The 25293-nt window shown below is 33.5% G+C and overlaps 1 protein-coding gene across 4 annotated transcripts in view; it reads right to left on the bottom strand.

Annotated features, from left to right (window-relative positions):
* Positions 1-25293, bottom strand: part of USP15 (ubiquitin specific peptidase 15) — a 128131-nt gene that overhangs the window by 68848 nt on the left and 33990 nt on the right. For 3 of the 4 annotated variants that reach the window (XM_079936336.1, XM_079936335.1, XM_079936339.1), the window contains exons 4-6: positions 12820-12946; positions 6437-6582; positions 1889-1950 (exon numbers count right to left, since the gene is read on the bottom strand). In XM_079936336.1, coding sequence (XP_079792462.1) covers positions 1889-1950; positions 6437-6582; positions 12820-12946 — 335 coding nt within the window. Of the gene's footprint in view, positions 1-1888; positions 1951-6436; positions 6583-12819; positions 12947-19878; positions 20279-25293 lie in introns of those variants that run through there. The other variant, XM_079936337.1, reaches the window with a different exon arrangement.

Consider the following 25293-nt stretch of genomic DNA (forward strand, 5'->3'; position numbering starts at 1 on the left):
TTGGTGTCATATTCATGAAATCACTGCCTAGACCAATGTCATGAAGCTTTTCCCCTAAGATTTCTTCTAGATGTACAGATACAGGTTTTTTTTTTTTAACATCTTTATTGGAGTATAATTGCTTTACAGTGGTGTGTTAGTTTCTGCTTTATAACAGGGTGAATCAGTTATACGTATACATATGTCCACATTATCTCTTTCCTCTTGCATCTCCCTCGCTCCCACCCTCCCTATCCCACCCCCCCCATCCCACCCCTCTAGGTGGTCACAAAGCACCGAGTTGATCTCCCTGTGCTATGCGGCTGCTTCCCACTAGCTATCTGTTTTACATTTGGTAGTGTATATATGTCCATGCTACTCTCTCACTTCGTCCCAGCTTACCCTTCCCCCTCCCCGTATCAGGTCTTATTTTTAAATCTTTAAACCACATATCTGGTAAGGGGTTAATATCCAAATATATAAGAAACTCATTACAATTCAACAGCAAAACCCCCAAATAACCAGATTAAAAAATGGGCCTGAGACTTCTTTGAATAGACACTTCTCTAAAGAAGGCATACAGACAGGTAATATGTATATTAAAAAGATGTTCAACATCAGAAATCATTGGGGAAATGCAAATCAAACCACAATGAGATACCACCTCACACCTGTTAGGATGTCTATTATCAAAAGAACAAAAGATAATAAGTACTAGCAAGAATGTGGGGAAATTGGAACCCTTGCATACTGTCGGTGGAAATGTAAGATGGTGCAGCTGCTATGAAAAACAGTATGGAAATTCCTCAAAAAATTAGAAATAGAACTAGCATATGATTCAGAAATCTCATTTCTGGGTATATATTCAAAGGAAATGAAATCAGTATCTTGAAGAGACATCTGCACTCTCAAGTTCACTGCAGTATAATTTACAATAGCCCAGATAATGAAAACAACCTAAATGTCTATTGACAGATAAACGGATAAAGAAAATATGGTATATACATACAACGGAATTTTATTCAGCCTTAAAAAAGCAAGGAAATCATGTCACATGTGATAACACTGATGAACCTAAGGGACAGTATGCTTGGTAAAGTAAGCCAATCACAGACAAATACTGTATGATTCCACTTATATGAGGCTATGTAAACTAGTCAAACTCATAGAAACAGAGAGTAGAACGGTGGTTCCCAGGGGCTGGGGGAAGGGAGAAGTGAGGAATTACTCTTCAACAGGAATAAAGTTTGTTATACAAGATGAATAAATTCTAGAGATTTGCCGTACAACAATGTGCCTACAGTTAACAATACTGTAAGTGCACACATTTAAAACTTTGTTAACAGGGCAGATATCAGTTATGTTTTCTTACCACAATTAAAAAAAAAGTTAAAAAGGTTTCTAATCACTCATTTACCATCAAAAGCAATTCTTATACTCCTTTATCTCTACTTGTGCTGTTATATTCTAAAACACCTATCTAAATAAATAAAATATTGCTTTCACGATTAGATTTAAAATATGTTGCTTTCACATCAGATTCATTTTCATAAAGAGCATTCTTTTAACAGACACTTTTAAAAATACCACAAAATGCTTGAAAAATATTAAATAAAATGTTTAATAGTGATTTGATTGTATTAGACAATGCACCATTACATTTATAACGTATTTATACTGTACCTTATTCTAAAAGAGATTAGAATTGGAAGGCTTTTAAATTACAGCATATTCATTTAAGTGCAAACTTAAATAACTTCTATACGAGAATAAAATATTAAAATATAAAGAAGTTATATATATTTACAATTGCAATACACAATTAGGTTCTTCTATCATTCTGGATTTTATTATCTGAAATCAAAGCTTCAACATCATGCACTGAGTCATAAAAAGTGGGAGCACTTACTTAGGAGTAGAAGGACCCCTTGGCCATGTTCCGTCTTCATTCTTCTGTTCTATCACTAACACCTGCAAATAAGACACAATAAAAGAGTGTTTTTCCTTAACCCTGAAGTTAAAATAGCTTTAGAAGATTAGCTGTATATGCTAAGAAACTAAAGTAACTCTGCGATGACTTAAAGGACACAGTAGACAAGGTGAAGAGGTATTTGCATTTTGATTCCAAAGCTGGCCAAGGGAGATAAAGAGACCTTAAATATAAGAAGTCAGCAATGACGGTCAGAAAGAAAGAAGGTAAAACACTACAAGGAAAATCATTGGTTCTATGACTTTAAGTATAAAAAACTAGATGCAATATAAGTTCCTTGAGTTTAGGGCACACTTTCTATTTCTTTTCTATTTGTAGCTTGTAAAAGTACTGTGCAAAAAACAGATGCTGAATACATGGTTATAGTTGTTGTTAAACATACTGATGTATGATCTCAGTCAGCTATTATTATGCAAATACTGAGGAACAGTGGCAAAGATAATCCCAAATTACAGAGTATACATAATTACACATAATTTGTTTGGGGCTTTGAAATTTGTCTTTATTTACATTATAAAATTATAAAATCTTTTAACATAGAAACGATAGAGCCATGTGTGTGAGAATCAGACTAAGTTCCCTACTGCAGCATGGTCAGGGTAGACCAAAAACACCTCTAATAAATGAAAAGTACAGGCTAAGGTGAGCTATACTTTATTTTAAAACATCCCAGAATCTTTTTTCATATGTTTCAGTCTAAAAAAGAAGGCTTTCTTCTAGTTTTTACTAGGGGCAAGTCTGTGCAAAGAAGAAAAACTAACCAAAATAATTAAGTTAACAAAAGAAATATGTGATCATCTCAACAAGTTAATATCTAAATTTCCACAGGAAAACTATAATATAGAAAACATGCCTTGAAGTAAATTCAAGGCATTAAAAATTTGTATATATTCTACATATTCAGTTTCATTAACTCTTGTTTCTTAAAATTGCAATTTTGTAACCTGTTCTGTATACTCTTAGTAATATACTTTTAAGTATATGTTTCAGGCAATTTATAAGCTGCCATTTGGATCTTAACCATGTAAAATGTAAGCCTGATTCAGAACACATATACCAATGAAATAGCGATTTAAAAAATTCATGGAATCTTGCTGTTGAAAGAGTATGCTAATTAAAATACTAAAGTTGTCTTTTAAAAGAAAAAGTTATTTCCTACATTCAAAAAACACACATGAGGGACGTCCCTGGTGGTCCAGTGGTTAAGACTCTGCACCCCCAGTGCAGGGGGCACGGGTTCAATCCCTGGTCAGGGAACTAAGATTTCTGCATGCCACATGGTGTGGCCAAAAAAACAAACAAAAAAACACACACACACGAAGTATATGTAACATATAATGAATAAGTGCACTGTATACCTGCCATCCTGATCCCTCCCTGATCATATTTCTCTCCTTACCTACCACAGACAATTAACCATTATGCTCAACTGGCATCATTCTGATATGTATTTACATATTTTTACATATTTATAAAATTGAATTTAGTGAGTAGTTTTTAACTTCTGAAGAAAGGTTTTCCTTTGCTACAACTTATAACTCTACAGACATCTACATAGAAATTATATTATATAAAAAAAGATATATACATACATACAAACTTTGTCTCTAGGAGGACTTAAACCAGTTATAAAACAAAAGATTTTACCTACAGAAAATTTCAAAGTTATGCATTTAATATAATTATTTATGGTTTGTTTTTTAAAGGAAGGTCTTAAAGCTGAAGAATCAAGTAAATATTTAAAGTTCAACTGTAACCTTTAATTCCTAGCAGTATTTGTACTTTAAATTTTTTGTCTTTTTTATCTTCCCGGACCGGGGCACGGACCCATGTCCCCTGCATCGGCAGGCGGACTCTCAACCACTGCGCCACCAGGGAAGCCCCAAATTCTTTTTGTCTTTACAGTCACAGATATTAATGTTGAATGCCACCAGAAGTGTTAAAACTCACTCGTTTATTCAAATGTATCATTTTCTGAATAAAATTTTGCTCATGGTTAAAACTTTAACTCAAAATGAAATTATTTTTTAAAAGATTTTAAGATTTAATTAAATTGAACACACACATACAAGGGAGAGAGATAAAGACCACCCATTTTGGGAGATAAACTCTTCAATAATGTATCTTCGTTTCACTTTCTAATGAGGATACTTTTATTTCAGTAAAAAAACAAAACAAAAAAACCCAAACTTCTTTTAAGTCTAAGATAGTGTTTAGTTCATTTATCATCAGTCAGAAAATAACTGGTACAAAACCTAGAAAATTTAATCCATGTTCTTTGAACCATTCCTATTTCAAAAGATCAAATGTCCCTAAAGATATTTTATAAGAATAATATATTTAATAAGATAGTTAATCTTCTTATTAAAATAATTTATTGTCATCTTCATTCTGATAAATGCATTCCTATCAAGAATAACAAATTAAATTCTCTAAGCCTTGGTTTTCTAATGTACATGATGAGTACAATAATAGCCATTACTCAGAATCAATTACTGAAAAGATTTAAAGAAATAATCCTATATATTTTAAATTGTACTCCTGGAGCTACCTCAAGGCCTGATGGATGGTAACCAAGGAGAGAAGTGTATGTCTATTTGGAAGACAGAAAGAGGAAGTTGGCTGGCTAAGGAGGGGAGTGTTGACTAACCAGTAGAGTTCCAAATGTCTCACACACTCAGCTTCAACTGGGTAACTCTTTTTTTTTTTTTTTTTTTTTGCGGTACGCAGGCCTCTCACTGTTGTGGCCTCTCCCGTTGCGGAGCACAGGCTCCGGACGCACAGGCTTAGCGGCCACGGCTCACGGGCCTAGCCGCTCCGCGGCATGTGGGATCTTCCCGGACTGGGGCACGAACCCCAGGCGGCAGGCGGACTCTCAACCACTGTGCCACCAGGAAAGCCCTGGGTAACTCCTTTTAATTGTAATACATATTATTAGATTTCATAAGATTTCACGTAAGAATATAATGGCTAAAATAAGTCTGAAAATCACTGTTTTACAGCCGAGTACAATACTTGATATATAGTAGGCATTTGCTAAAAAATTAATTTCCTTCTGTTCCTCTGAGTTTAATAACTTACATCATGTATCAGTATCAATTTTAAATAAAACAGAACAAAACAAAACAAAAAACTTCCATATACTAGAGTGGCAGGCTCTGGGTTAGGTACTAAAATAAAAATAAATAGGACACAAAGTCCAACTAAAAACAGGACCTCACAGTCTAGTTGGGGAGCTTAATATATAAATAACTTAATGAATGATACAAGACACATATGTAAATCACTATGGAAGTTAAGGGAGAAATTTCTTCTCCAAAGTAAAACAAATCCTATACCTCAACTAGATACTGAGATAAATACATCAGGAAAGGCTCAAGAAATGATGTGACAAATTTTGAATTGGAATTTGAAGGATGAATAATCTGATCTGGTTAGATTATATGAAAGGATGGGATGCTTAATTTCAATATTTGGATGTTTAAAAGGACTTTTTCTGGATGAATGCAGGGACTGGGGCAACAGGCAGATGGAACAACATATATGAAAGCACAGGAGTATGGAAAAGCATAGCAGGCTTAGGGAACTATAAGTAGTTCAGTTTGGTATTATTAGAGTGTAGATCTAAAGGCAAGGATAATCGAAAGATGCTGGAAGACTAGGCAAAAGGATAAACCATGACTTGCATGCTGCATTAAGGTGCCTGGACTTTATTCTACAATTGTTAAGGAGCCAGGAAAGGTTTATGAAAAGGAAATAATAAGGTTTACATTTTAGGAAGAGTATTCTGACAGAAATACGGAAGACTGAGAACGAACATGCAAAAGACTGGAAGCAGAGGGATTTGTTAAGAGATTATGGAAAGATAAGGGGTGAGAATGGGATACAAAGATTAATTAAAGAGATATTTAGAAGGTGGAAGCAGTAGAACTTGCTGATTGTGTCTAAAAGTCTTCATTTCTCAACACATTCATTTCTTTAGATTCTGTCATAAAGAAAGACCAAATTGGGGGTTGATACCTTCTAGCGGGGGTTGGCAAACTAAGTTCACTTAGCTCACTGACTGCTTTTGTAAATAAAGTTTGTTGGAACATAGCCATATCCATTTTTTACATATTGTTTATGGCTACTTTCTTGCTACTACAATGGCAAAGTTGTAGTCGTGACAGAGACCTTACAGACCACTGATCCAAAAATATTTATTTGATCCTTTACAAAAAGTTTGCTGACCCCTTATTAGCTATTTTTCAATGGAAAATAATTTCTTTTTAAAAAGTAGGTTATTCTCAAGCTCAAGGAGAGAAGCAGAAGTTATAATTAGTGACCAGCAGGGATAGAGAAGAGTTAGAAAGAGGAAACCAGAAACAGTAGAATCCATTATAGATTGTCAGGATAGCCATAAAGTTTGTGACTCCCAAAAACTTCATGTATAATATGCTTAAAATAAACAGTATTGCTAAAAAATACCTGTCCTTGGTATAAACCAGCATCCTGAATGGTGCTGTCTGGTTTATTCAGTGGTTCAAATGTATTACTCATGTATTTGTTCCACAATCTGGTCTCCTTTTCATCTGGAATATTGAAGATTTTTCTTATTTCCTTTTCAATTGTATCTAGATTTAAGGAGGAAAGATACGTAAATATAATATTTAAAAATATACCACAGAGAGTTAAGTGCTCACTAACATAAAAATCCTAAATTTAAATTACTGATATAATAGCAAGAATAGATGAACAAATATGTAGGAAATACATAAAAACAATAAAGAAAAATTTTAAGACCAGGTATACTTTTTAGGAACAAAATGGTAATTATAACTCAGATGATTACTTTGGGAAATTAAGACCTCAAAAGGTAGGAGTTCAATCATATAACACTAAAATATAATTTATGTTATACAGGATGAACTTTAACTTTTTACACATTATAAAATCAATATATTTTCTAATGATATGTTGGAGTTAGAAATTAAAGTATGACTCAGAGATGCCACAGATAAAAAATATTTTAAGTTATAACCAATTTAAGAATAATTTATATTAAGTTGAATACAATTTACAGTTTAAATAGCTAACTAAAATTAAATAGAATATAGGGACACAAAGAAAAGTGCCTTCTTTGAAGAGAGGTCTGAATTGGTCAAAATTTCTTGTTTCCAAGGTAAAGCCATATATTTTCTTTATTTCTAAGCCAATTATCTGAACGGAAGAAGTCTTTCTTTTAAAAAACTGGAGCAGTTTAATCTGCTGTAAAATAAGATATAGGAGTGTCTACATGTTTGAGAATAATTAAGTTTCGGTACCATATTTAGATGAATCTTTTAAAGTACATAAACATTAGAAAGAGATATTAGAAAATATTACTATATCTATCAAATTATGGTCAATAACTTACCTAACTTAGACTCAAGAAAATTACACTTAATATATTTTATGGCATATAAAGAAATATGAAATACTTCTAAATTTTAGAATACTTGATTAATTTTGGAAAAACCATTATTTGTAAAATACTAAACCTAAAAATACATGTTCTCTTAAAAAATATAAAAACCCACATCTATCCTACATAATTAAACTTAGTCCAATAACACTGTTTATGTTCTACTTAGCAGCTAATGTTCTTTAATAGTCTTATAGTCAATGACAGTTTGATTAAGGCATTAAATAAGTAGTAAATACTATAGTGTATTTCAAAACCTAATGCAAACTAGCCAGAACATTTAAAAAATTACATTAAAGAAATATAAATATACTGTAAGTACTGCTTTCTATTTTGGCGGCATTAATTTTTTTTATTGAACTGTAAATGTATACAGAAAAATGCACAAATCGTCAGTATATAATGATAAATTTCCATAGTGGATACACCCGTGTAAGCAGTACCCAGATCAAGAAACAGAAAATAACGTAGGAAGGACGACAGAGGAAGAAGCCAAGGAAGGGAGGTCATTTTAGTCTTTCTATAAAAATGAATACTTCTTTCCTGATTGAAGAAATAAATCTTGCTCATTGCAAAAATTCAGAAAATACAAGTACAAATAAAATGTCCACCTAGAAATAACCACTGTTAACATTTTGATACTTCTTCCAGGCATTTTTTCTATTAATACATACATATTTATATACATAATATCATATATACCAACACATATGGAAATGCCCCCTTTATTGAGTTTTGAAAAGGGTAATGCAAAGACCCTGAGATGGGAATGTATTTGGCATGTTTTAGAAGAGAACGGTGCACCAATGTGGCTAAAGTGGAATGAGCAAGGTGGAAATAAGACCATAAAGGTACACATGTAGGATCATACAGAATTGAGGCAGTTATGAAAGTATTCTATTTTATCTGATTAAGAAGAGAAGTCATTTAGGAGTTTTGAGCAGAGAAGTGGTATGATCCAATTGACACTTCAAATGTTCACTTTTGCTGCTAGTGAAAACAAACTGCAGGATGTCAAGGGTGAGAGACTAGGCTACTACAGAAATCCAAACCAAGGTGGTAACTGTGGAAGCAATGTTAAGTGGTCAGACTGGGAATAGATTCTGAAGGCACTGCTTAGAAGATACATTGCTAAATTATATGCAGGGTGAGAAATAGAAGAGAATCAGAATGATACCAAGGGTTTTGGCCTAAGCAATTAGAAGAGTGCAAGTGATGATTACTCAGATGAGGAAAAATGACAGAGTAGTAGCTTTTAGGGGGAAGGGAGAGAGTTTAGTTTCATATATGTTATCTTTAGATTCTCATCAGACACATGTGAAGATATGGAATGGTTGTAACTGGAATTAAGGGAGAGTCTGGGTAGGAGATATAAGACATCAATATACAGAAAAGTATTTAAAGCCAGGGGACTAGAGGAAGTCATCAAGGAAAAGAAAGAAGATCCAAGGACTGAGCATATCACACTGATGTTCTGAGGTCAGAAATATGAAGAGGATCTTACAAAGGACTCTGAGAAGATGCAGCCAGTGAGAACTTGTACCCTGGCAGCCATGTGAAGAGAAAATATTTCTAGATGGAAAAGTCAGTAAGTATGTTAATTTTTGCTGGCACATTAAGAAATGGAAGACTTCGACCATTGGATGTATCAATGTAGAATTAGAGACCATCACAGAAGCAGAACCAAGGAAGTGGTTGGTCTGATTTAGTGGGTTCAAGGGAGAACGGGAGCAGAGGAAGTGGTAGCCAGAAAGCAGTTTGCTTAAACTGAAATTTGGCAAGTGCAGTTGTAGATAATGACAGCCTAGGGTATATCTATGGGAACTGGTGGTTGAGGCTGGATGCAGATCAAGATCACTGGAGTTGAGAATGTCAAGGTATTGAGAACATGTGCATATTTTTCTGTATATTAATCCGACTCTATTAGGCAGTTAATGAAAAGCATAAAGAGATAAAAATATATTAACACAGATAACAGAAATAAAATTATTGTGACAAACATTTCTAGTAGGAACATTTAATAAGAAAGTTAAGCAGTTCTATTAATAAATTTTATAAACATATTTTTCAAATTTTATAATAAAATTATTTTTCAGTGGTATCTTTAAAGAAAAAATAAGAACAAGTTTTATCTTCCTTATTGACACATGTTCAATACCCAAATATATCAATTTAGGGAGAAAAATATTAAAAAGGCAAAGTATTTTGGCTCTGAACATGGTAAATTATTTAGATCCTACCTATGGCTACTATCATTTTTATTATAAATCAATGTAGGCATTACTAGCTGAAAATGGAACATTTTATTATTTGGTAAAAACAGAAAACAGGTGCTTATATTTCTTAATTCCATTTACAAAATTTGTATACTGTATTTCATGTACATAGCTATTTTGATCCTTTTTAATCAAGATTGAAAAAACACACAGGGAAAAATATACATCTTGTATTTCCTTTCTTATCAAATTCTTTGTTTCAAAACTCACTTCCTAAAGAAACACAAAATCAACCCAATTAACATTTGCACAGATTGTATAAGGCAGCAAATTAAGAAGTGAGACTCTGGTATAAGAGGCTGGCTTAAGGAGTTAAAATACTGGCTCTATCATTTGGTACCAGGGTGAACCTATGTAGGTTACTTAACCCTTCTTAGCCTAGGCTTTATCACCTTTAAGATGAGGGTACAGTAATGTTGAGGTTTAAATAAGAAATTTCCTGTAAAGTGCCTAAAGCATAGTAAGTATTCAATAACTGCTAACTATTATAACCATAACAATGAAGTTTCTAAAATTCCTGGCTTGATTAATTTTTGCAAAACTTTTTGCTTAAAAAGCAAACTTGCTCTAATAGAGATTTTCAAACTTTTAAAACTACAGTAAGGAATTGTGTCCCACTATACACATATATGTTGATATTTTCTATTCTGATATTTTCCATTCCATTCTCTTTACTCCACAAACTGCTTAATGACCACAAAAGTACAGACAACACAGTTTGAAAAAACTGTTCTAGTAAGAAATGTTAGCTATATGAAAAAATTTATTCATATACAATTTTAAGGCATATAGCCAATGTATGTAGCATTTTAAAGTATTAGTAAATTTAAGCTATGCTAATTAACATCTATGTAAATCATAAACTTTTTGAAGCAGAGATTCTTTACAAATCATCTCCTTGATAATTCTTACCTAGTACTTAATGTAAAAACTCCAAAATGCTTGTTTTGAGTTCAGAAATTAAACCTTAGATCTTCATATAATGAGTTTTAAAATATTTTTCAGTGAACTAATGTTCTAAAATAAGTTTCTTATTGTCTCATATAACTTTTATATATATATATATATATATATATATAATTTTCCTATAGAAATGAGGTAAGAAACAAAGAAACTTTAATACCAAAAGTTTAATACCAAACTTTAACTAGAAAATACCAAACTTTAAAATAACTAGAAAACATTACCTACATCAAGCATTTAAGAGGTAGCTTATTTATATTCCAATTGGCTGAACATTTCAGAAGTTAGTCTCTGAATTAATTTTAATAGGTCATCTTTGTTGGACAGACTTACAGATTCTTAAAGATTCTTATTGTGTACATTTTAATATCATGATTAATGTAATTTTATACATTTAAAACTTTCAGTTCTTAGGATATAGAAATGTTTTACTTTCCTGAATATGTTCCAAAAATCTAGAACTGAAAAAGTTAAGTACTTTATCCATAATAATACTTTATACATAATAATGTAATGAAATGACATTTATATGGAGTTCCTAACATTTTAAGCATTCATTTTAGAAAGATGACTGTGTGAGTTTATTGAAATTGCATCTCAACTTACAAATGCTCTAGGTAAATAAAGAGAGGGAAAATAAAAAATCCATACATAATGTCTGGCAAAAACATTAGAATAAACCAAGCATTAGAAATTGAAGAATGGTACTATTTCATGAAAATTATGAGTTAAAAGCATTTTCCTGCAGTGAAATGGCTATGTGGTGAAGGTCAAATGTACTTAAGAAATTCAGAAATATTTTTATTTACTTTTAATAAAGTGTACTTAATGACTGGTTCCAACAAGAAAAGCTATATGGTGCTATAATTCATAAATTTTCTAATCTTTCTAAGTTCTACATTAAGTGTTATGTCCTTCTCCAGTGTCCATTTGCACTTTCCAACAAGATCAATGTTATTGCCATTAATCTTCTGTTCCAAAAACTTTATTTGAAAATAACAACCTTTTATAATTTTTATTTTGAGTTGTGTCTTATCAAAAAGTACTGCAATTCTGTTATTAAATGCATAATCATTTATTTAAAAAACATTTTATTCAATATATTCTTTTTTTAAATTGAAGTATAATTGACATACAACATTGTATTAGTTTTAGGTGTATGACAGAATGGTTCAACATTTGTATACATCACTAAGTGATCACCACAATAAGTGACCATCTGTCACCATACAAAGTTAGAAAAACTTTTTCCTTGTGATGAGAACTTTTAAGATTTACTTTCTTAGCAACTTTCAAATTTGCAATTCAATATTATTGACCATAGTCACCATGCTGTACATTATATCCTTATGACTTACTGGAAGTTTATACCTCTTAATCCCCTTCACCCTATTTCACCCAACCTTCAAGCCCCTCCCATCTGGCAGCCACCAATCTGTTCTCTGAATCTATGAGTTTTATTTTGTTATTCAATACATTCTTGATCTTAAATTAACATGTGGCTTTTAAACAGAATTATAAATTTACATGTATTTAAATATACATTTATATGTGTAGATAGGTAAACATATAAAGATATATAAATACATAGAAGGAGTTAGGCACACTTATATTTGATATATAATTCTGTAACCTACTCATTATTAAAAAAAAAATCAGTGAGTCATATTAATGCTAAGCCCGCTGCTATAAGTAGCTACTTAATTTTGTATTTATAGAGTCCAAAGAATAAACTGTGAGAAAAAAAGAAAATAAATGGTCATTTTTCATGCTAAGAATGGTAAATTATCATTATTATTATTGATATATATATTACATTACCCGACAAAGTTTTACCTAAGCAAGTTTTTATTTAAAGTTCTACTTCAATTTATAGTCATGTTACAAACATGATACGTATTTTCAAATATTAAATTAAAACAATTATTTGATTTTTTTTTAAAAAGTAAAATGGCACAAATATTAAACTCATTTAATAATGTAAAGTAGACCTAGAAATGATAAATAACTCAACTCTAAGCTAAGACATATTGAATGATGCTTGGAAACCTGTAATGTCTAAGGATAAACCCTTAAAATGGTTACCATCTTCGTAGCATATAACTAATAGAATTTTAAATAAATTTCTAATAGCAATGGTTTAACAAAGAAACAGGATCTTGCATTACCTATTGTGTCAGCTTTGCTAAATCTTCGAGTTACAACATTGTTCATGTTTCCATTTTCACAGAGCTTCAATTCTGTGAGATATACTTCTACTTTGCAGTGCTTTACAAACATACCCTGTTCAACCACCTAAAAAACAAAACAAATTGGTTTCAGCTATAGCTTGATATATTTCACTGTTTTGAATAACAATACATTTCTCTAAAGAGGCTTTAGAAAAAACCTACAGATCTCCAGTGAGAAACTAGTAACTATTAAAACCCATCAGTAAAAAATAATAGATATTGGATAGCTGAAAAAGAAAGGAACATTTTTGGAAATTTTAATATTTAACAGAATGTGAATAATCATGACACAAACATTAACAGACAGTTTAGAAAGGCATTCTACTACTCTATGAAGATACTTTGGTATACTATAAATAATGAATACATTTAGTATTTATGATGAGAAAGTGAATGCAAAGTGTAAATACAGCTCTGATTAAAGATACAGACATACTTTCAGCTTTTAGTACTTGATCTCAAGCAGAAAACCTTTAAAAATTGTAAGTTTTATACAATTTCAGTTAGCAACAGCTATAATATCATTCTATACGTTAAAATAAATCTTTTAAAATAATAACTACAAATTACTGTTGCCAAAATATCCAGCTATGCCCTGTAACTGATGTTAGTTTTCCATCCTAAGATGACTTTGTTTGACCTTTAAATACATACTCAGTAATTCTATGCAACAAATGAAAAAAAAAAAAAGCTGCTAAACATGCAAGCAATAAGGCAGAAAAAGAGAAAATATGTATACATTAGGTTCACCTTATTAATAAGTATATTTCCTTTTGATCTTCTAAAGGTTAACTGTAGGATTTCAGCCATGAACACTGTTTCTGAAAATAGTAATCGGCCTGATATGTGATACATTAGACAAATATGGCAAAAGGGAGGCTCCAAATGACTGTTGTACTCACACGCTTTGCATCAGTTCAATAAGGGACTCATAAATTTGTCTTTCACTTGCAGGGAATCGTTTTAGCTCAAAAAGTTCAAATGTAGTTTGTCTAGTATTTAAAATATCCAATCCAATGCTAATTTTTATGATACTTTGTCACACATATTCTCCTAATTATACCTGTTACATTCACATTTCTAAAACAACCAACAGCATGCACTTCCCATGTTAACTTAACCCATTTTACAAACTAATATACAACTGTTTAACCTTGAACTAAATTTGTTTTATACTTTATTTGAAGGATTTTGCTTTATGCTTATTTGAAGTTACAAAGGAAGCAAAGGATATTACATCATTTCTAAGATTACTTGAAGCTGTAAAGCTAGGAATCAAATATTCTTATTAATCAGAAATTTCTGCTCTGGGAGTCAATATGTGAGTAAGAATCCTAAAATAATATATCAAGTTAGTTACTAATCATCGGTAGGTTGCCAAAACTGAGGTACCTACAGGTCTCATTTTATTGGCTGGGGGGCGGGTGGGGGGGGGAATGACTAACAATACAGCAGGTAATGGGATAAAGAAACAGGATAAAATAACAAAAAATAAGAAAATCCCTCATTATGATTTATATTGAGGTATATATTTTCTAAGTAAGCATAGTTTTTTAAAAAATGAGAATCTTCATAAAACTAATAGATATTTTCCTGGAAAGAATCTGGTGATTTAACTGTCAGAAACTCACTGTCAACAATGAAAACAAAACATCAGTTCACTATTTCACTATTGTATGTAAGACAGATAACCAACAAGGACCTAAAACAAGGGCACTCTACTCAATATTCTGTGATAACCTATACAATAAAAGAATCTAAAAAAGAATGGATATATGTATAGGTATAACTGAATCACTTTAATGTACACCCGAAACTAACACAACACTGTAAATCAACTATACTCCAATAAAATTTTTAAAAAATCAAGATTATTTCAAAACCCATTCTTTATTGGGATTCAGAATATTTCTCATTTTTCTTCTTTTCTCCAACAGTATCTTACATTGCTAAAACCCTCATTAACATTACTCAGAATACTACTACTGTATTTATAAGATATTTTACTGTTTCCAAAAGTAGTGTATTAAAAAGCAGTTCTTTTAAGGAAGATATGAGTTTGTTCTCAAACAATTTTTATTTGAAAGAACCAGACTGTATGAATGATTAAAGCTTGAATACAACAGCATCACAGCAGAGAAAAATAATTAGCATATTTATGTATGTGTCATAATCATATGTATATTACTTGTTCATATATAGCAACTCCTTTATATTTGTTTATATAAAGTATCCCACCTTCATTAAAAATGTTTGTGTTGAAAATAATCATTTAAAATGATGGCTATTAAGACTGTAACAGGAAGAAATAGGCTTAGAAAAAACAGGATACAAAGTTTTACCTAGTTATTATAACTATTAAGATATACATTTGAAATAAGACAGGAAGGTGAATATTCAGAAATAACAGTTATGTTTCAGAATTAGAGGTGACAGCTAAAGTGTTTTTTTCCTAAGTGAATATAATGTTGTTGAAATCTGTGCTTGGATTCTATTAATTCATGGCCACAATGAAGGTCAAGTTTTTTTACTAAGTTAGTTAGGGAAATATGTTTATGCTAAATTAAAATAAATATAATTTCCATTTGTTCATTTTGCTGTGAATATTAGAGAGCATTTTGACTAAAGCTATGAAATATACCTGATAAAGCTAACGTAGTCTACTCTTTATATTGGCACATGACTGCTCCCCCCTTGGAAACAGAAAGTAATTTCTAAAGAAATCTAGTACTTTAAAACAATTTGATAACACTGGGCCTAAAAGACACATTTACTATTTCTGAGGAGTTAGCTACATTCACTTTGGCAGCACTTACTGAGCATCTATGCTTAGCGCTAGAAATACACAGGTGAATTAGACCCAGTCCCTGGAATCAGGGTGAGAACACCCAGTGGTAAAGACAGAGAGACTAGTAGAGAAAATATAACACAACTATGAAATCACAGGTGTTAACGTATAACAAACAAATCCTACTTGTGATATTTTATACAAATATTTCAAGATATATTTCTTCAGAAACAAGGACTCAAATATAACCATAAAAACATTATCACACCTAAAATATTAAAACTAATCCCTTAATATCGAATATTCATTACATTTAAATTAATTAAAATCATTTTTAATATAGATCCAAATAAAACCCATACACTGCAAATGACTGATAAGTCTCGTGTCTTTTTCTTTCAAGTGTCTTTTAACTGAAAAGTTCACCATCAATCTTTTTATTCTTGCAATTTTTAGTAAGACTAGTTCATAGGGATTGTGAGATATATTCTAAACAAGATGCAAATAATATCTAGCTGCCCCTCTTTTTATGATGTTGGTAGACATTAATTAACCAGCACCTAGACCAGGAGTGGGCTAACTATGATCCACAGGCTAAATCTCGCTCATCATCTATTTTTGTAAATAACATTTTACTGGAACACAGTTATTCCCATTCATTTATGTGTCACCTACGGCTGTTTTTGCACCCAAAACAGCAGAGATTGAGTAGTTCCACAGTGACCATTTTGGCCCACAAAGCTGAAAATATTTGCTATCTGGCTTTTTACAGAAAAAGTTTGGTGACCCCCTAACCATCAACTCATTAGGTCTTCTTTAATTTTGCTCAGTAATGTTTCATAATTTTCATTGTAGAGAAGTAATTTTGTAAGGTTTATTTCTATGTACTTTGATCTGTTGTAAACATTATTTTAAAATTCAACTTTTTTTGTTGCTGATAAATAACTGGTTTTTCTCTATTTACCTTATATCCAACCACCTTGTGAAACTTAATTATTGATTTTAATGGTTTGTTAGTACAACTTTTGGAATTTTCAACATATAAAATCATGTCTTCTAGAACATTACAATTTTCTTTATTTTCAATCCTTATTCTTTGAGTTATTTTCCCTGCATTACCACACTGGCTAAGACCTCTAATATAGTTATCCTTGTCTTGTCCCTGATCGGAGAGGAAGAGCTTTGAATATTTTACCAATAAGTATGTCTGAAATAGGTTTCTATTTCTAGCTTTTCTTAAAAAAGTCATACATAGATATTGAGTTTTATCAAATGCTTTTTCTGCATCTACTGAGATGGTTTTTCTACTTTACTCAGATAATACAAAAATTATAATAAGTGATTTTCAAAGTAAAACCAAAATTGCATTTGAAAAAATCCAGCCTGGCCATTTTTTAACTCCTTTTTTGCATACTGCTGGGTTTGGCTTGCTAATATTGTATAAATTATTTGGTATTGTGTTACTAAATATTTGGTTGAATATTTACTGGTGATGCCTTCTGGAGCTACAGTTTTCTTTGTGAAAAGATTTTTATTTAATGATTTAATTTCTTTATTCAGACAGGGCAATTGAGATTTTCTATTTATTTCAACACTTGTATTTTTCTAGAAATCTGTCCACTTCACCTAAATTTTTAAATTACATAAAATTATTCAAAATTAATCTTTTAAAAAAGTCTTTAGACTCTGCTATGATGTCCCCTTTTTCATTCCTAATATAGGTGATTTGGGCCTACTTTCCTTTTATTCCTGATCAATCTTGCCAGGACTCATCTTTATTTTACTGATCTAATTCGAACATTCTTTATGATGAGCCAACTTTGTTCATTTAATGTAAAAAATTTTTTTCTATTTTATTAATGTCTACTTCATATTATTCTTTCTTTTTGTGTGTGTGTGTGGTATGCGGGCCTCTCACTGCTGTGGCCTCTCCCGTTGCAGAGCACAGGCTCCGGACGTGCAGGCTCAGCGGCCATGGCTCACGGGCCCAGCCGCTCCATGGCATGCGGGATCCTCCCGGACCAGGTCATGAACCTGTGTCCCCTGCATCGGCAGGCCAACTCTCAACCACTGCGCCGCCAGGGAAGCCCTATTATTTCTTGATTAGGCTTAATTTCCTTTTCTTCTCTTCTTGAGAACAGTCTTTCTTCTTTTTCCAGTATTTACATTTAAGCTATAAAGTTCCTTCTAAGAATGGCTTTAGTCATTCTTTTATGATGCATCATTATTACTCAGTTCAAAATATGTCTAACTTTACTTTTTATATCTTCTTTGACCTAAGGATCACTTAGAAGTATATTGTTCCATTTCTAGGTAGCTGAGAGACCATCTAGTTGTCTTTCTGTTACAGACTTGTAAATTCCCCTGAGGACAGAAAATACACTGAATAATTTCTATCATTAGAAATATATTGGAATTTGCTTGATGGCCCAGCATGTGGTTAATTTTGGTAAAACTTCCAGTTACAAAATTTTTGTATTCTGCATTGACTAAGTGCAACGCATGTCAATTAGGTCATGGTGGTTAATCATGTTGTTCAAATCTGCTTCCAAATTCATTCGTGTGTTGTTGGCAGGCCTCCGTTCCTCTCCAGCTGTTGGCAGAGACTTTTAGTTCCTCATCATGTAAGTCTTTCCATAGGCTGCCTGCATGGCATATGGCTTCACTCAGAGTGACTGATCCAAGAGAGAGCCAGAGAGCACTCCAGTATCTTTTACGAACTCAGAAACAACATACTATCACTTCTGCCATATTTTACTGGTCACACAGACCGACTCTGGTATGATGTAGATTACATAAGAGTGTGAATAACAGGAGGTGGCGATAACTTGGAAGCATCTGTGAGGTTGTCTACCACAGTAAAACCTCTGGTACCCAATAAGTCACAGACCCTCCCACCAACATGCAAAATACACTCCACCCCCCACAAAAGCCCCCACTAGTCTCATCCTATTACAGCATCAACTCAAAGTTCAGAAACTTGTCATTTATATCTGACTAAGGTACAGATGAGGATCCTTGGGCATAGTTCCTTAAGCATCTCGGGTATAGTTCCTCTTGATCTACAGGCCTGTGAAATAAAAGATAAATACTGAAAGTTCCTTAGTTAGGGCTCACTTTTGCCTTGACATGAAAATGACTCTTCATAACATTTGCTTCTGTTTTCTGAGTCATCCTTTTTTTCATGTAAGTTAGCACATGTTTGCAGTTGAGTAAATTCTTAGTCTGATTCCTGCTTGTAGCAGTCTGCAAGGGCAAAGGCCTCTTTAATTTTATACTGTCTCTGCAGTCCAAGATGGCAGTGGGTCTTGAAAACACTGTGCGTCTCCAGTGGATCCCACTGGAGTTCAACCTAGTAGGCAAAAGTCACAACCACAAATGTCCTCTAGCTAAGTCCTTTCTACCTTGGGTTTATACTGAGAAGGCTCAGGGACATTGCCCTAAAGCTTCTTAGAAGCCCTACTGTTCCTAGAAGCCACATATTGAAAGATGGTATAAAGTACACCCTGAAATCCTTTAAAGGGCCCTTTTTTCTGAAGAGTATTGTGAGGCACCACCTTCAACTTTTCTGAGGTCTTAACAAAGAAATTTTACAGTCACAACCTTGGCTTCAACTTTAGAACTGCTTTCTTGAGAGTGCCTTGAGTTTGATCTTTGCTTGGAAATATTTCTTAGTTTTAGTGTTGTTTGTCATCTGGAGAGGCTAATTTTCAAAACTAGCAAGTCTTGGCTCTTTTTTATTTAACAGTCCTTTCTTTAGCTTCTCTTTTCTCGTATCTGACTAAAGGCAGCACAAGAAGAAACCCAGCAGTACTTTCAACATTTTGGCAGATCGTTTAGTTCATAAATATATTTTTTATCTATCAGTTTACTGCAGATTGACACGTTGTTAAACTTTCTGCCACCTTATAACAAAAATCACTGGGTTCCAATAAGATTTTCCTCACTTTCCTTTAAGATCTCACTGGCAGCCTCCTCAAAGTCTAAAATTCTACTACCAATTTATTCAAGGCACGTTAGGCTTTCATTAATACTCTTAAAATTCTTACAGCTTCTATCCACTGCCCAGCTCCAAAGCCACCACCACATCTCAAGTTTTTGTTATGGTTGCATGCAACTTCCAGGAACCAAAATCAGTATCAGCTACCTACTACTGCATAATAAATTACCCCAAGTTGATCAGCTTAACAAAGCAAACATTATCTCACATAGTTTCTGAGGGTCAAGAATCTGGAGCAGCTTAGCTGGACTGTTCCGGCGTGGGGTCTCTCACGAGGTTGTTGTCAAGCTGTGGACTGGGACTTCAATTATCTGGAAGCTCAAATGAGACTGTAGGATTCACTTCCAAGCTCTCTCACATCGTTGTTAGCAGGCCTCCATTCCTCTCTATTGGCCAGAGATCTCAATTCCTTAACATGTGAGCCCCTCCATAGTCTGCCTGAATGTGCAGCTGAATTTCCCAGACTGAGAAATGAGAGAGAGCAAGAGGGCGTGTGCACCCAAGATGTAAGCCAAGGTGTCTTTTATAATCTAATCTTTTCTTTTTTAATAAGGTACAACTGACATATAACATTACATTAGTTTCAGGTGTATAACACAACTATTCAATATTTGTATATATGGTGAAATGATCACCACAGTAAGTCTAGTTAACATCCATCACCCTACATAGTTACACTTTTTTTTCCTGTGATGAGAACTTTTAAGATCTTCTAGAACGCTTAGCAATTTTCAAATATACAATATAATATTTTAACTATAGTCACCATGCTGTACAAATACATCCCCATAACTTACTTTATAACTGTTAAGTTTATCCTTTTGACCTAAAACTTAATCTTGAAAGTGATATACTTTACCATTACTCCTGCTATATGTCACTGGGCACAAAGACCAGTACAATACCAAGATGCTGGTACAAAGTGGATGGGGACTATCCAAGGCTGTGGACATGAGGAGGTGGAGATAATGGGGGTTGTCTTGGGGACAACTATCTTAACGTATATTCTAATATTCTTATACACTTTAATTTTATACATATTTTCACCCTCATAAGGAATTATTACTATTTTAAACAGCACGCCTTAACATCTATTCACAGTATGTGCTTTTGTCAGTCAACATTTTTTCCTGTGTCTCCAAGATTCCATACGGAGTAATTTTTCATTCTGAAGACTGTTTCGTATTTCCTTTAGTGCAAGTCTGCTGGTAACAAATCCTATCAATTTGTTTATCTGAAAACAGCTTTTGTCACCATTATTCTGAAGGATCTTTTCCTTGGTCATAGAATTCAAGGTTAGCAGTTATTTTCTTTCAGCATGTTGAAGATACACTATTATTTTCCTGGCATTCATTTCTCTTGAGAAATCACTTCTTTGTCTTACCCTTACTTTGAAGGTAATATATCTTTTCTTCTGGCTACTATCAGGAATATCTTTGTTTCTCAACAGTTTTACTGTGTATAGTTTTGTTTGCATTTTTTTCAGTTTGGGATTCACAGCATTTCTTTAATGTGTAGCATGATACCTTTCACCATTTTTGGAAAATTCTCAGCTATTACTTCCAGTATTACCTCTACCCCATTTTGTCTTTCCTTTTCTTTGAGGAGTCCACTTGTATGCTAATCTTATTCACTGTATTCCATGTGCCCGTCTGCTTTTTTCTTTATTTTCCATTCTTCAGTGTCTTTAAGCTTTGGTCAATATATTTTCTATTGATGTTGTCATTTAGTTTACACATTCTCTCCTTATTTTTAGCCTAGTATTTCACTCAAATAGTATGTCCTTAATACTTAATATTTTCATATTATTGTTCAGTTTTAAAATTATATTTGATTCTTCTTTTCAACTTTTATTTTTTTGAACATAACAAGCACAGGGTTTTAAGGTTTCTGTCTGATAATTCCATTATCTGGATTCCTCACGTGTCTGTTTCTATTACCTATAGTTTCTCTTGGATTTTGGTCCCATTGTACTTCCTCCTCATTTACCTGTTTTGTTTCTGTTTTAAATTGAATGCCTGACATTTTAGGTGAGACAGTTTAGTGATGATTTTAGGTCCAGGAAGATGGTTAACTTTGTTTCTACATGACAGTAGGAGCACTACCAATTCCAGATTCCTCAATGCAATCAGAGATTAGTAAAATTCAAAGCTGGGGCTTCCCTGGTGGCGCAGTGGTTGACAGTCCGCCTGCCGATGCAGGGGACATGGGTTCATGCCCCGGTCCAGGGAGATCCCACATGCCGAGGAGCGGCTGCGCCCGTGAGCCATGGCCGCTGAGTCTGCGTGTCCGGAGCCTGTGCTCCGCAATGGGTGAGACTGCAACAGAGGAAAGCCCGTGTACTGCAAAAAAAACAAAAAAAAACAAAGCTGGGCTTCAGACTCTAAAAACCAGTCTATTCTTTTAAGTAAGTTCCACTGGCATAAGAGTCTGTTCTTTGAGTTCACTGGCATCAGAAATATATCAAACATGGAAATTCCCAGACTTACTGATTTAATTTTGGAGGAAGACACTTTTTAATAAGTACTCTAGGTAATTTTATACACACTAAAGTTTTTTTCCTTTTTACATCTTTATTGGCATATAATTGCTTTACAATGGTGTGTTAGTTTCTGCTTTATAACAAAGTGAATCAGTTATACATATACATATGTTACTATATCTCTTACCTCTTGCATCTCTCTCGTTCCCACCCTCCCAATCCCACCCCTCTAGGTGGTCACAAAGCACTGAGCTGATCTCCCTGTGCTATGTGGCTGCTTCCCACTAGCTATCTATTTTATGTTTGGTAGTGTATATATGTCCATGCCACTCTCTCACTTTGTCACAGCTTACCCTTCCCCCTCCCCATATCCTCAAGTCCATTCTCTAGTAGGTCTGTGTCTTTATTCCTGTCTTGCCCCTAGGTTCTTCTTGACATTTTTTTTTTTTTAGATTCCATATATATGTGTTAGCATATGGTATTTGTCTTTCTCTTTCTGCCTTACTTCTCTCTGTATGACAGACTCTAGGTCCATCCACCTCATTACAAATAGCTCAATTTCGTTTCTTTTTATGGCTGAGTAATATTCCATTGTATATATGTGCCACATCTTCTTTATCCATTCATCCAATGATGGACACTTAGGTGGCTTCCATCTCCTGGCTATAGTAAATAGAGCTGCAGTGAACATTTTGGTACATGAATCTTTCTGAATTATGGTTTTCTCAGGGTATATTCCCAGTAGTGGGATTGCTGGGTCATGTGGTAGTTCTATTTGTAGTTTTTTAAGGAACCTCCATACTGTTCTCCATAGTGGCTGTACCAATTCACATTCCCACCAGCAGTGCAAGAGTGTTCCCCTTTCTCCACACCCTCTCCAGCATTTATTGTTTCTAGATTTTTTGATGATGGCCATTCTGACTGGTGTGAGATGATATCTCACTGTAGTTTTGATTTGTATTTCTCTAATGATTAATGATGTTGAGCATTCTTTCATGTGTTTGTTGGCAGTCTGTATATCTACTTTGGAGAAATGTCTATTTAGGTCTTCTGCCCATTTTTGGATTGGGTTTTTTTTTGTTACTGAGCTGCATGAGCTGCTTGTAAATTTTGGAGATTAATCCTTGGTCAGCTGCTGCATTTGCAAATATTTTCTCCCATTCTGAGGGTTGCCTTTTGGTCTTGTTTATGGTTTCCTTTGCTGTGCAAAAGCTTTGAAGTTTCATTAGGTCCCATTTATTTTTGTTTTTATTTCCATTTCTCTAGGAGGTGGGTCAGAAAGGATCTTGCTGTGATTTATGTCATAGAGTGTTCTGCCTATGCTTTCCTCTAAGAGTTTGATAGTTTCTGGCCTTACATTTAGGTCTTTAATCCATTTTGAGCTTATTTTTGTGTATGGTGTAGGGAGTGATCTAATCTCATACTTTTACATGTAGGTGTCCAGTTTTCCCAGCACCACTTATTGAAGACGCTGTCCTTTCTCCACTGTACATTCCGGCCTCCTTTATCAAAGATAAGGTGACCATATGTGTGTGGGTTTATCTCTGGGCTTTCTATCCTGTTCCATTCATCTATCTTTCTGTTTTTGTGCCAGTACCATACTGTCTTGATTACTGTAGCTTTGTAGTATAGTCTGAAGTCAGGGAGCCTGAATCCTTCAGCTCCGTTTTTCGTTCTCAAGATTGCTTTGGCTATTAGGAGTCTTTTGTGTTTCCATACAAATTGTGAAATGTTTTGTTCTAGATCTGTGAAAAATGCCAATGGTAGTTTGATAGGGATTGCATTGGATCTGTAGATTGCTTTGGGTAGTAGATTCATTTTCACAATGTTGATTCTTCCAATCCAAGAACATGGTATATCTCTCCATCTATTTGTATCACCTTTAATTTCTTTCAGCAGTGTCTTATACTTTTCTGCATACAGGTCTTTTGTCTCCTTAGGTAGGTTTATTCCTAGATATTTTATTCTTTTTGTTGCAATGGTAAATGGGAGTGCTTTCTTGATTTCACTTTCAGATTTTTCATCATTAGTGTATAGGAATGCAAGAGATTTCTGTGCATTTATTTTGTATCCTGCTACTTTACCAAATTCATTGATTAGTTCTAGTAGTTTTCTGGTAGCATCTTTAGGATTCTCTATGTACAGTATCATGTCATCTGTAAACAGTGACAACTTTACTTCTTCCTTTCCGATTTGGATTCCTTTTATTTCCTTTTCTTCTCTGATTGCTGTGGCCAAAACTTCCAAAACTATGTTGAATAAGAGTGGTGAGAGTGGGCAACTTTGTCTTCTTCCTGATCTTAGTGGAAATGCTTTCAGTTTTTCACCATTGAGGATGATGTTGGCTGTGGGTTTGTCATATATGGCCTTTATTATGTTGAGGAAAGTTCCCTCTATGCCTACTTTCTGCAGGGTTTTTATCACAAATGGGTGTTGAATTTTGTCAAAAGCTTTCTCTGCATCTACTGAGATGACCATATGGTTTTTCTCCTTCAATTTGTTAATATGGTGTATCACATTGATTGATTTGCATATGTTGAAGAAACCTTGCATTCCTGGAATAAACTCCACTTGATCATGGTGTATGATCCTTTTAATGTGCTGTTGGATTCTGTTGGCTAGTATTTTGTTGAGGATTTTTGCATCTATGTTCATCAGTGATATTGGCCTGTAGTTTTCTTTCCTTGTGACATCCTTGTCTGGTTTTGGTATCAGGGTGATGGTGGCCTCATAGAATGAGTTTGGGAGTGTTTCTTCCTCTGCTATATTTTGGAAGAGCTTGAGAATGATAGGTGTTAGCTCTTCTGTGAATGTTTGATAGAATTTGCCTGTGAAGCCATATGGTCCTGAGCTTTTGTTTGTTGGAAGATTTTTAATCACAGTTTCAATTTCAGTGCTTGTGATTGGTCTTTTCATATTATCTATTTCTTCCTGATTTAGTCTTGGCAGGTTGTACATTTCTAAGAATTTGTCCATTTATTCCAGGTTGCCCATTTTATTGGCATAGAGTTGCTTGTAGTAATCTCTCATGGTCTTTCTTATTTCTGCAGTGTCAGTTGTTACTTCTTTTTTACTTCTTATTCTATTGATCTGAGTCTTCTCCCTTTTTTTCTTGATGAGTCTGGCTAATGGTTTATCAAT

This window comes from Stenella coeruleoalba (genome assembly GCF_951394435.1).
Source record: "Stenella coeruleoalba genome assembly, chromosome: 11".
In the NCBI taxonomy this organism is placed as follows: Eukaryota; Metazoa; Chordata; class Mammalia; order Artiodactyla; family Delphinidae; genus Stenella; species Stenella coeruleoalba.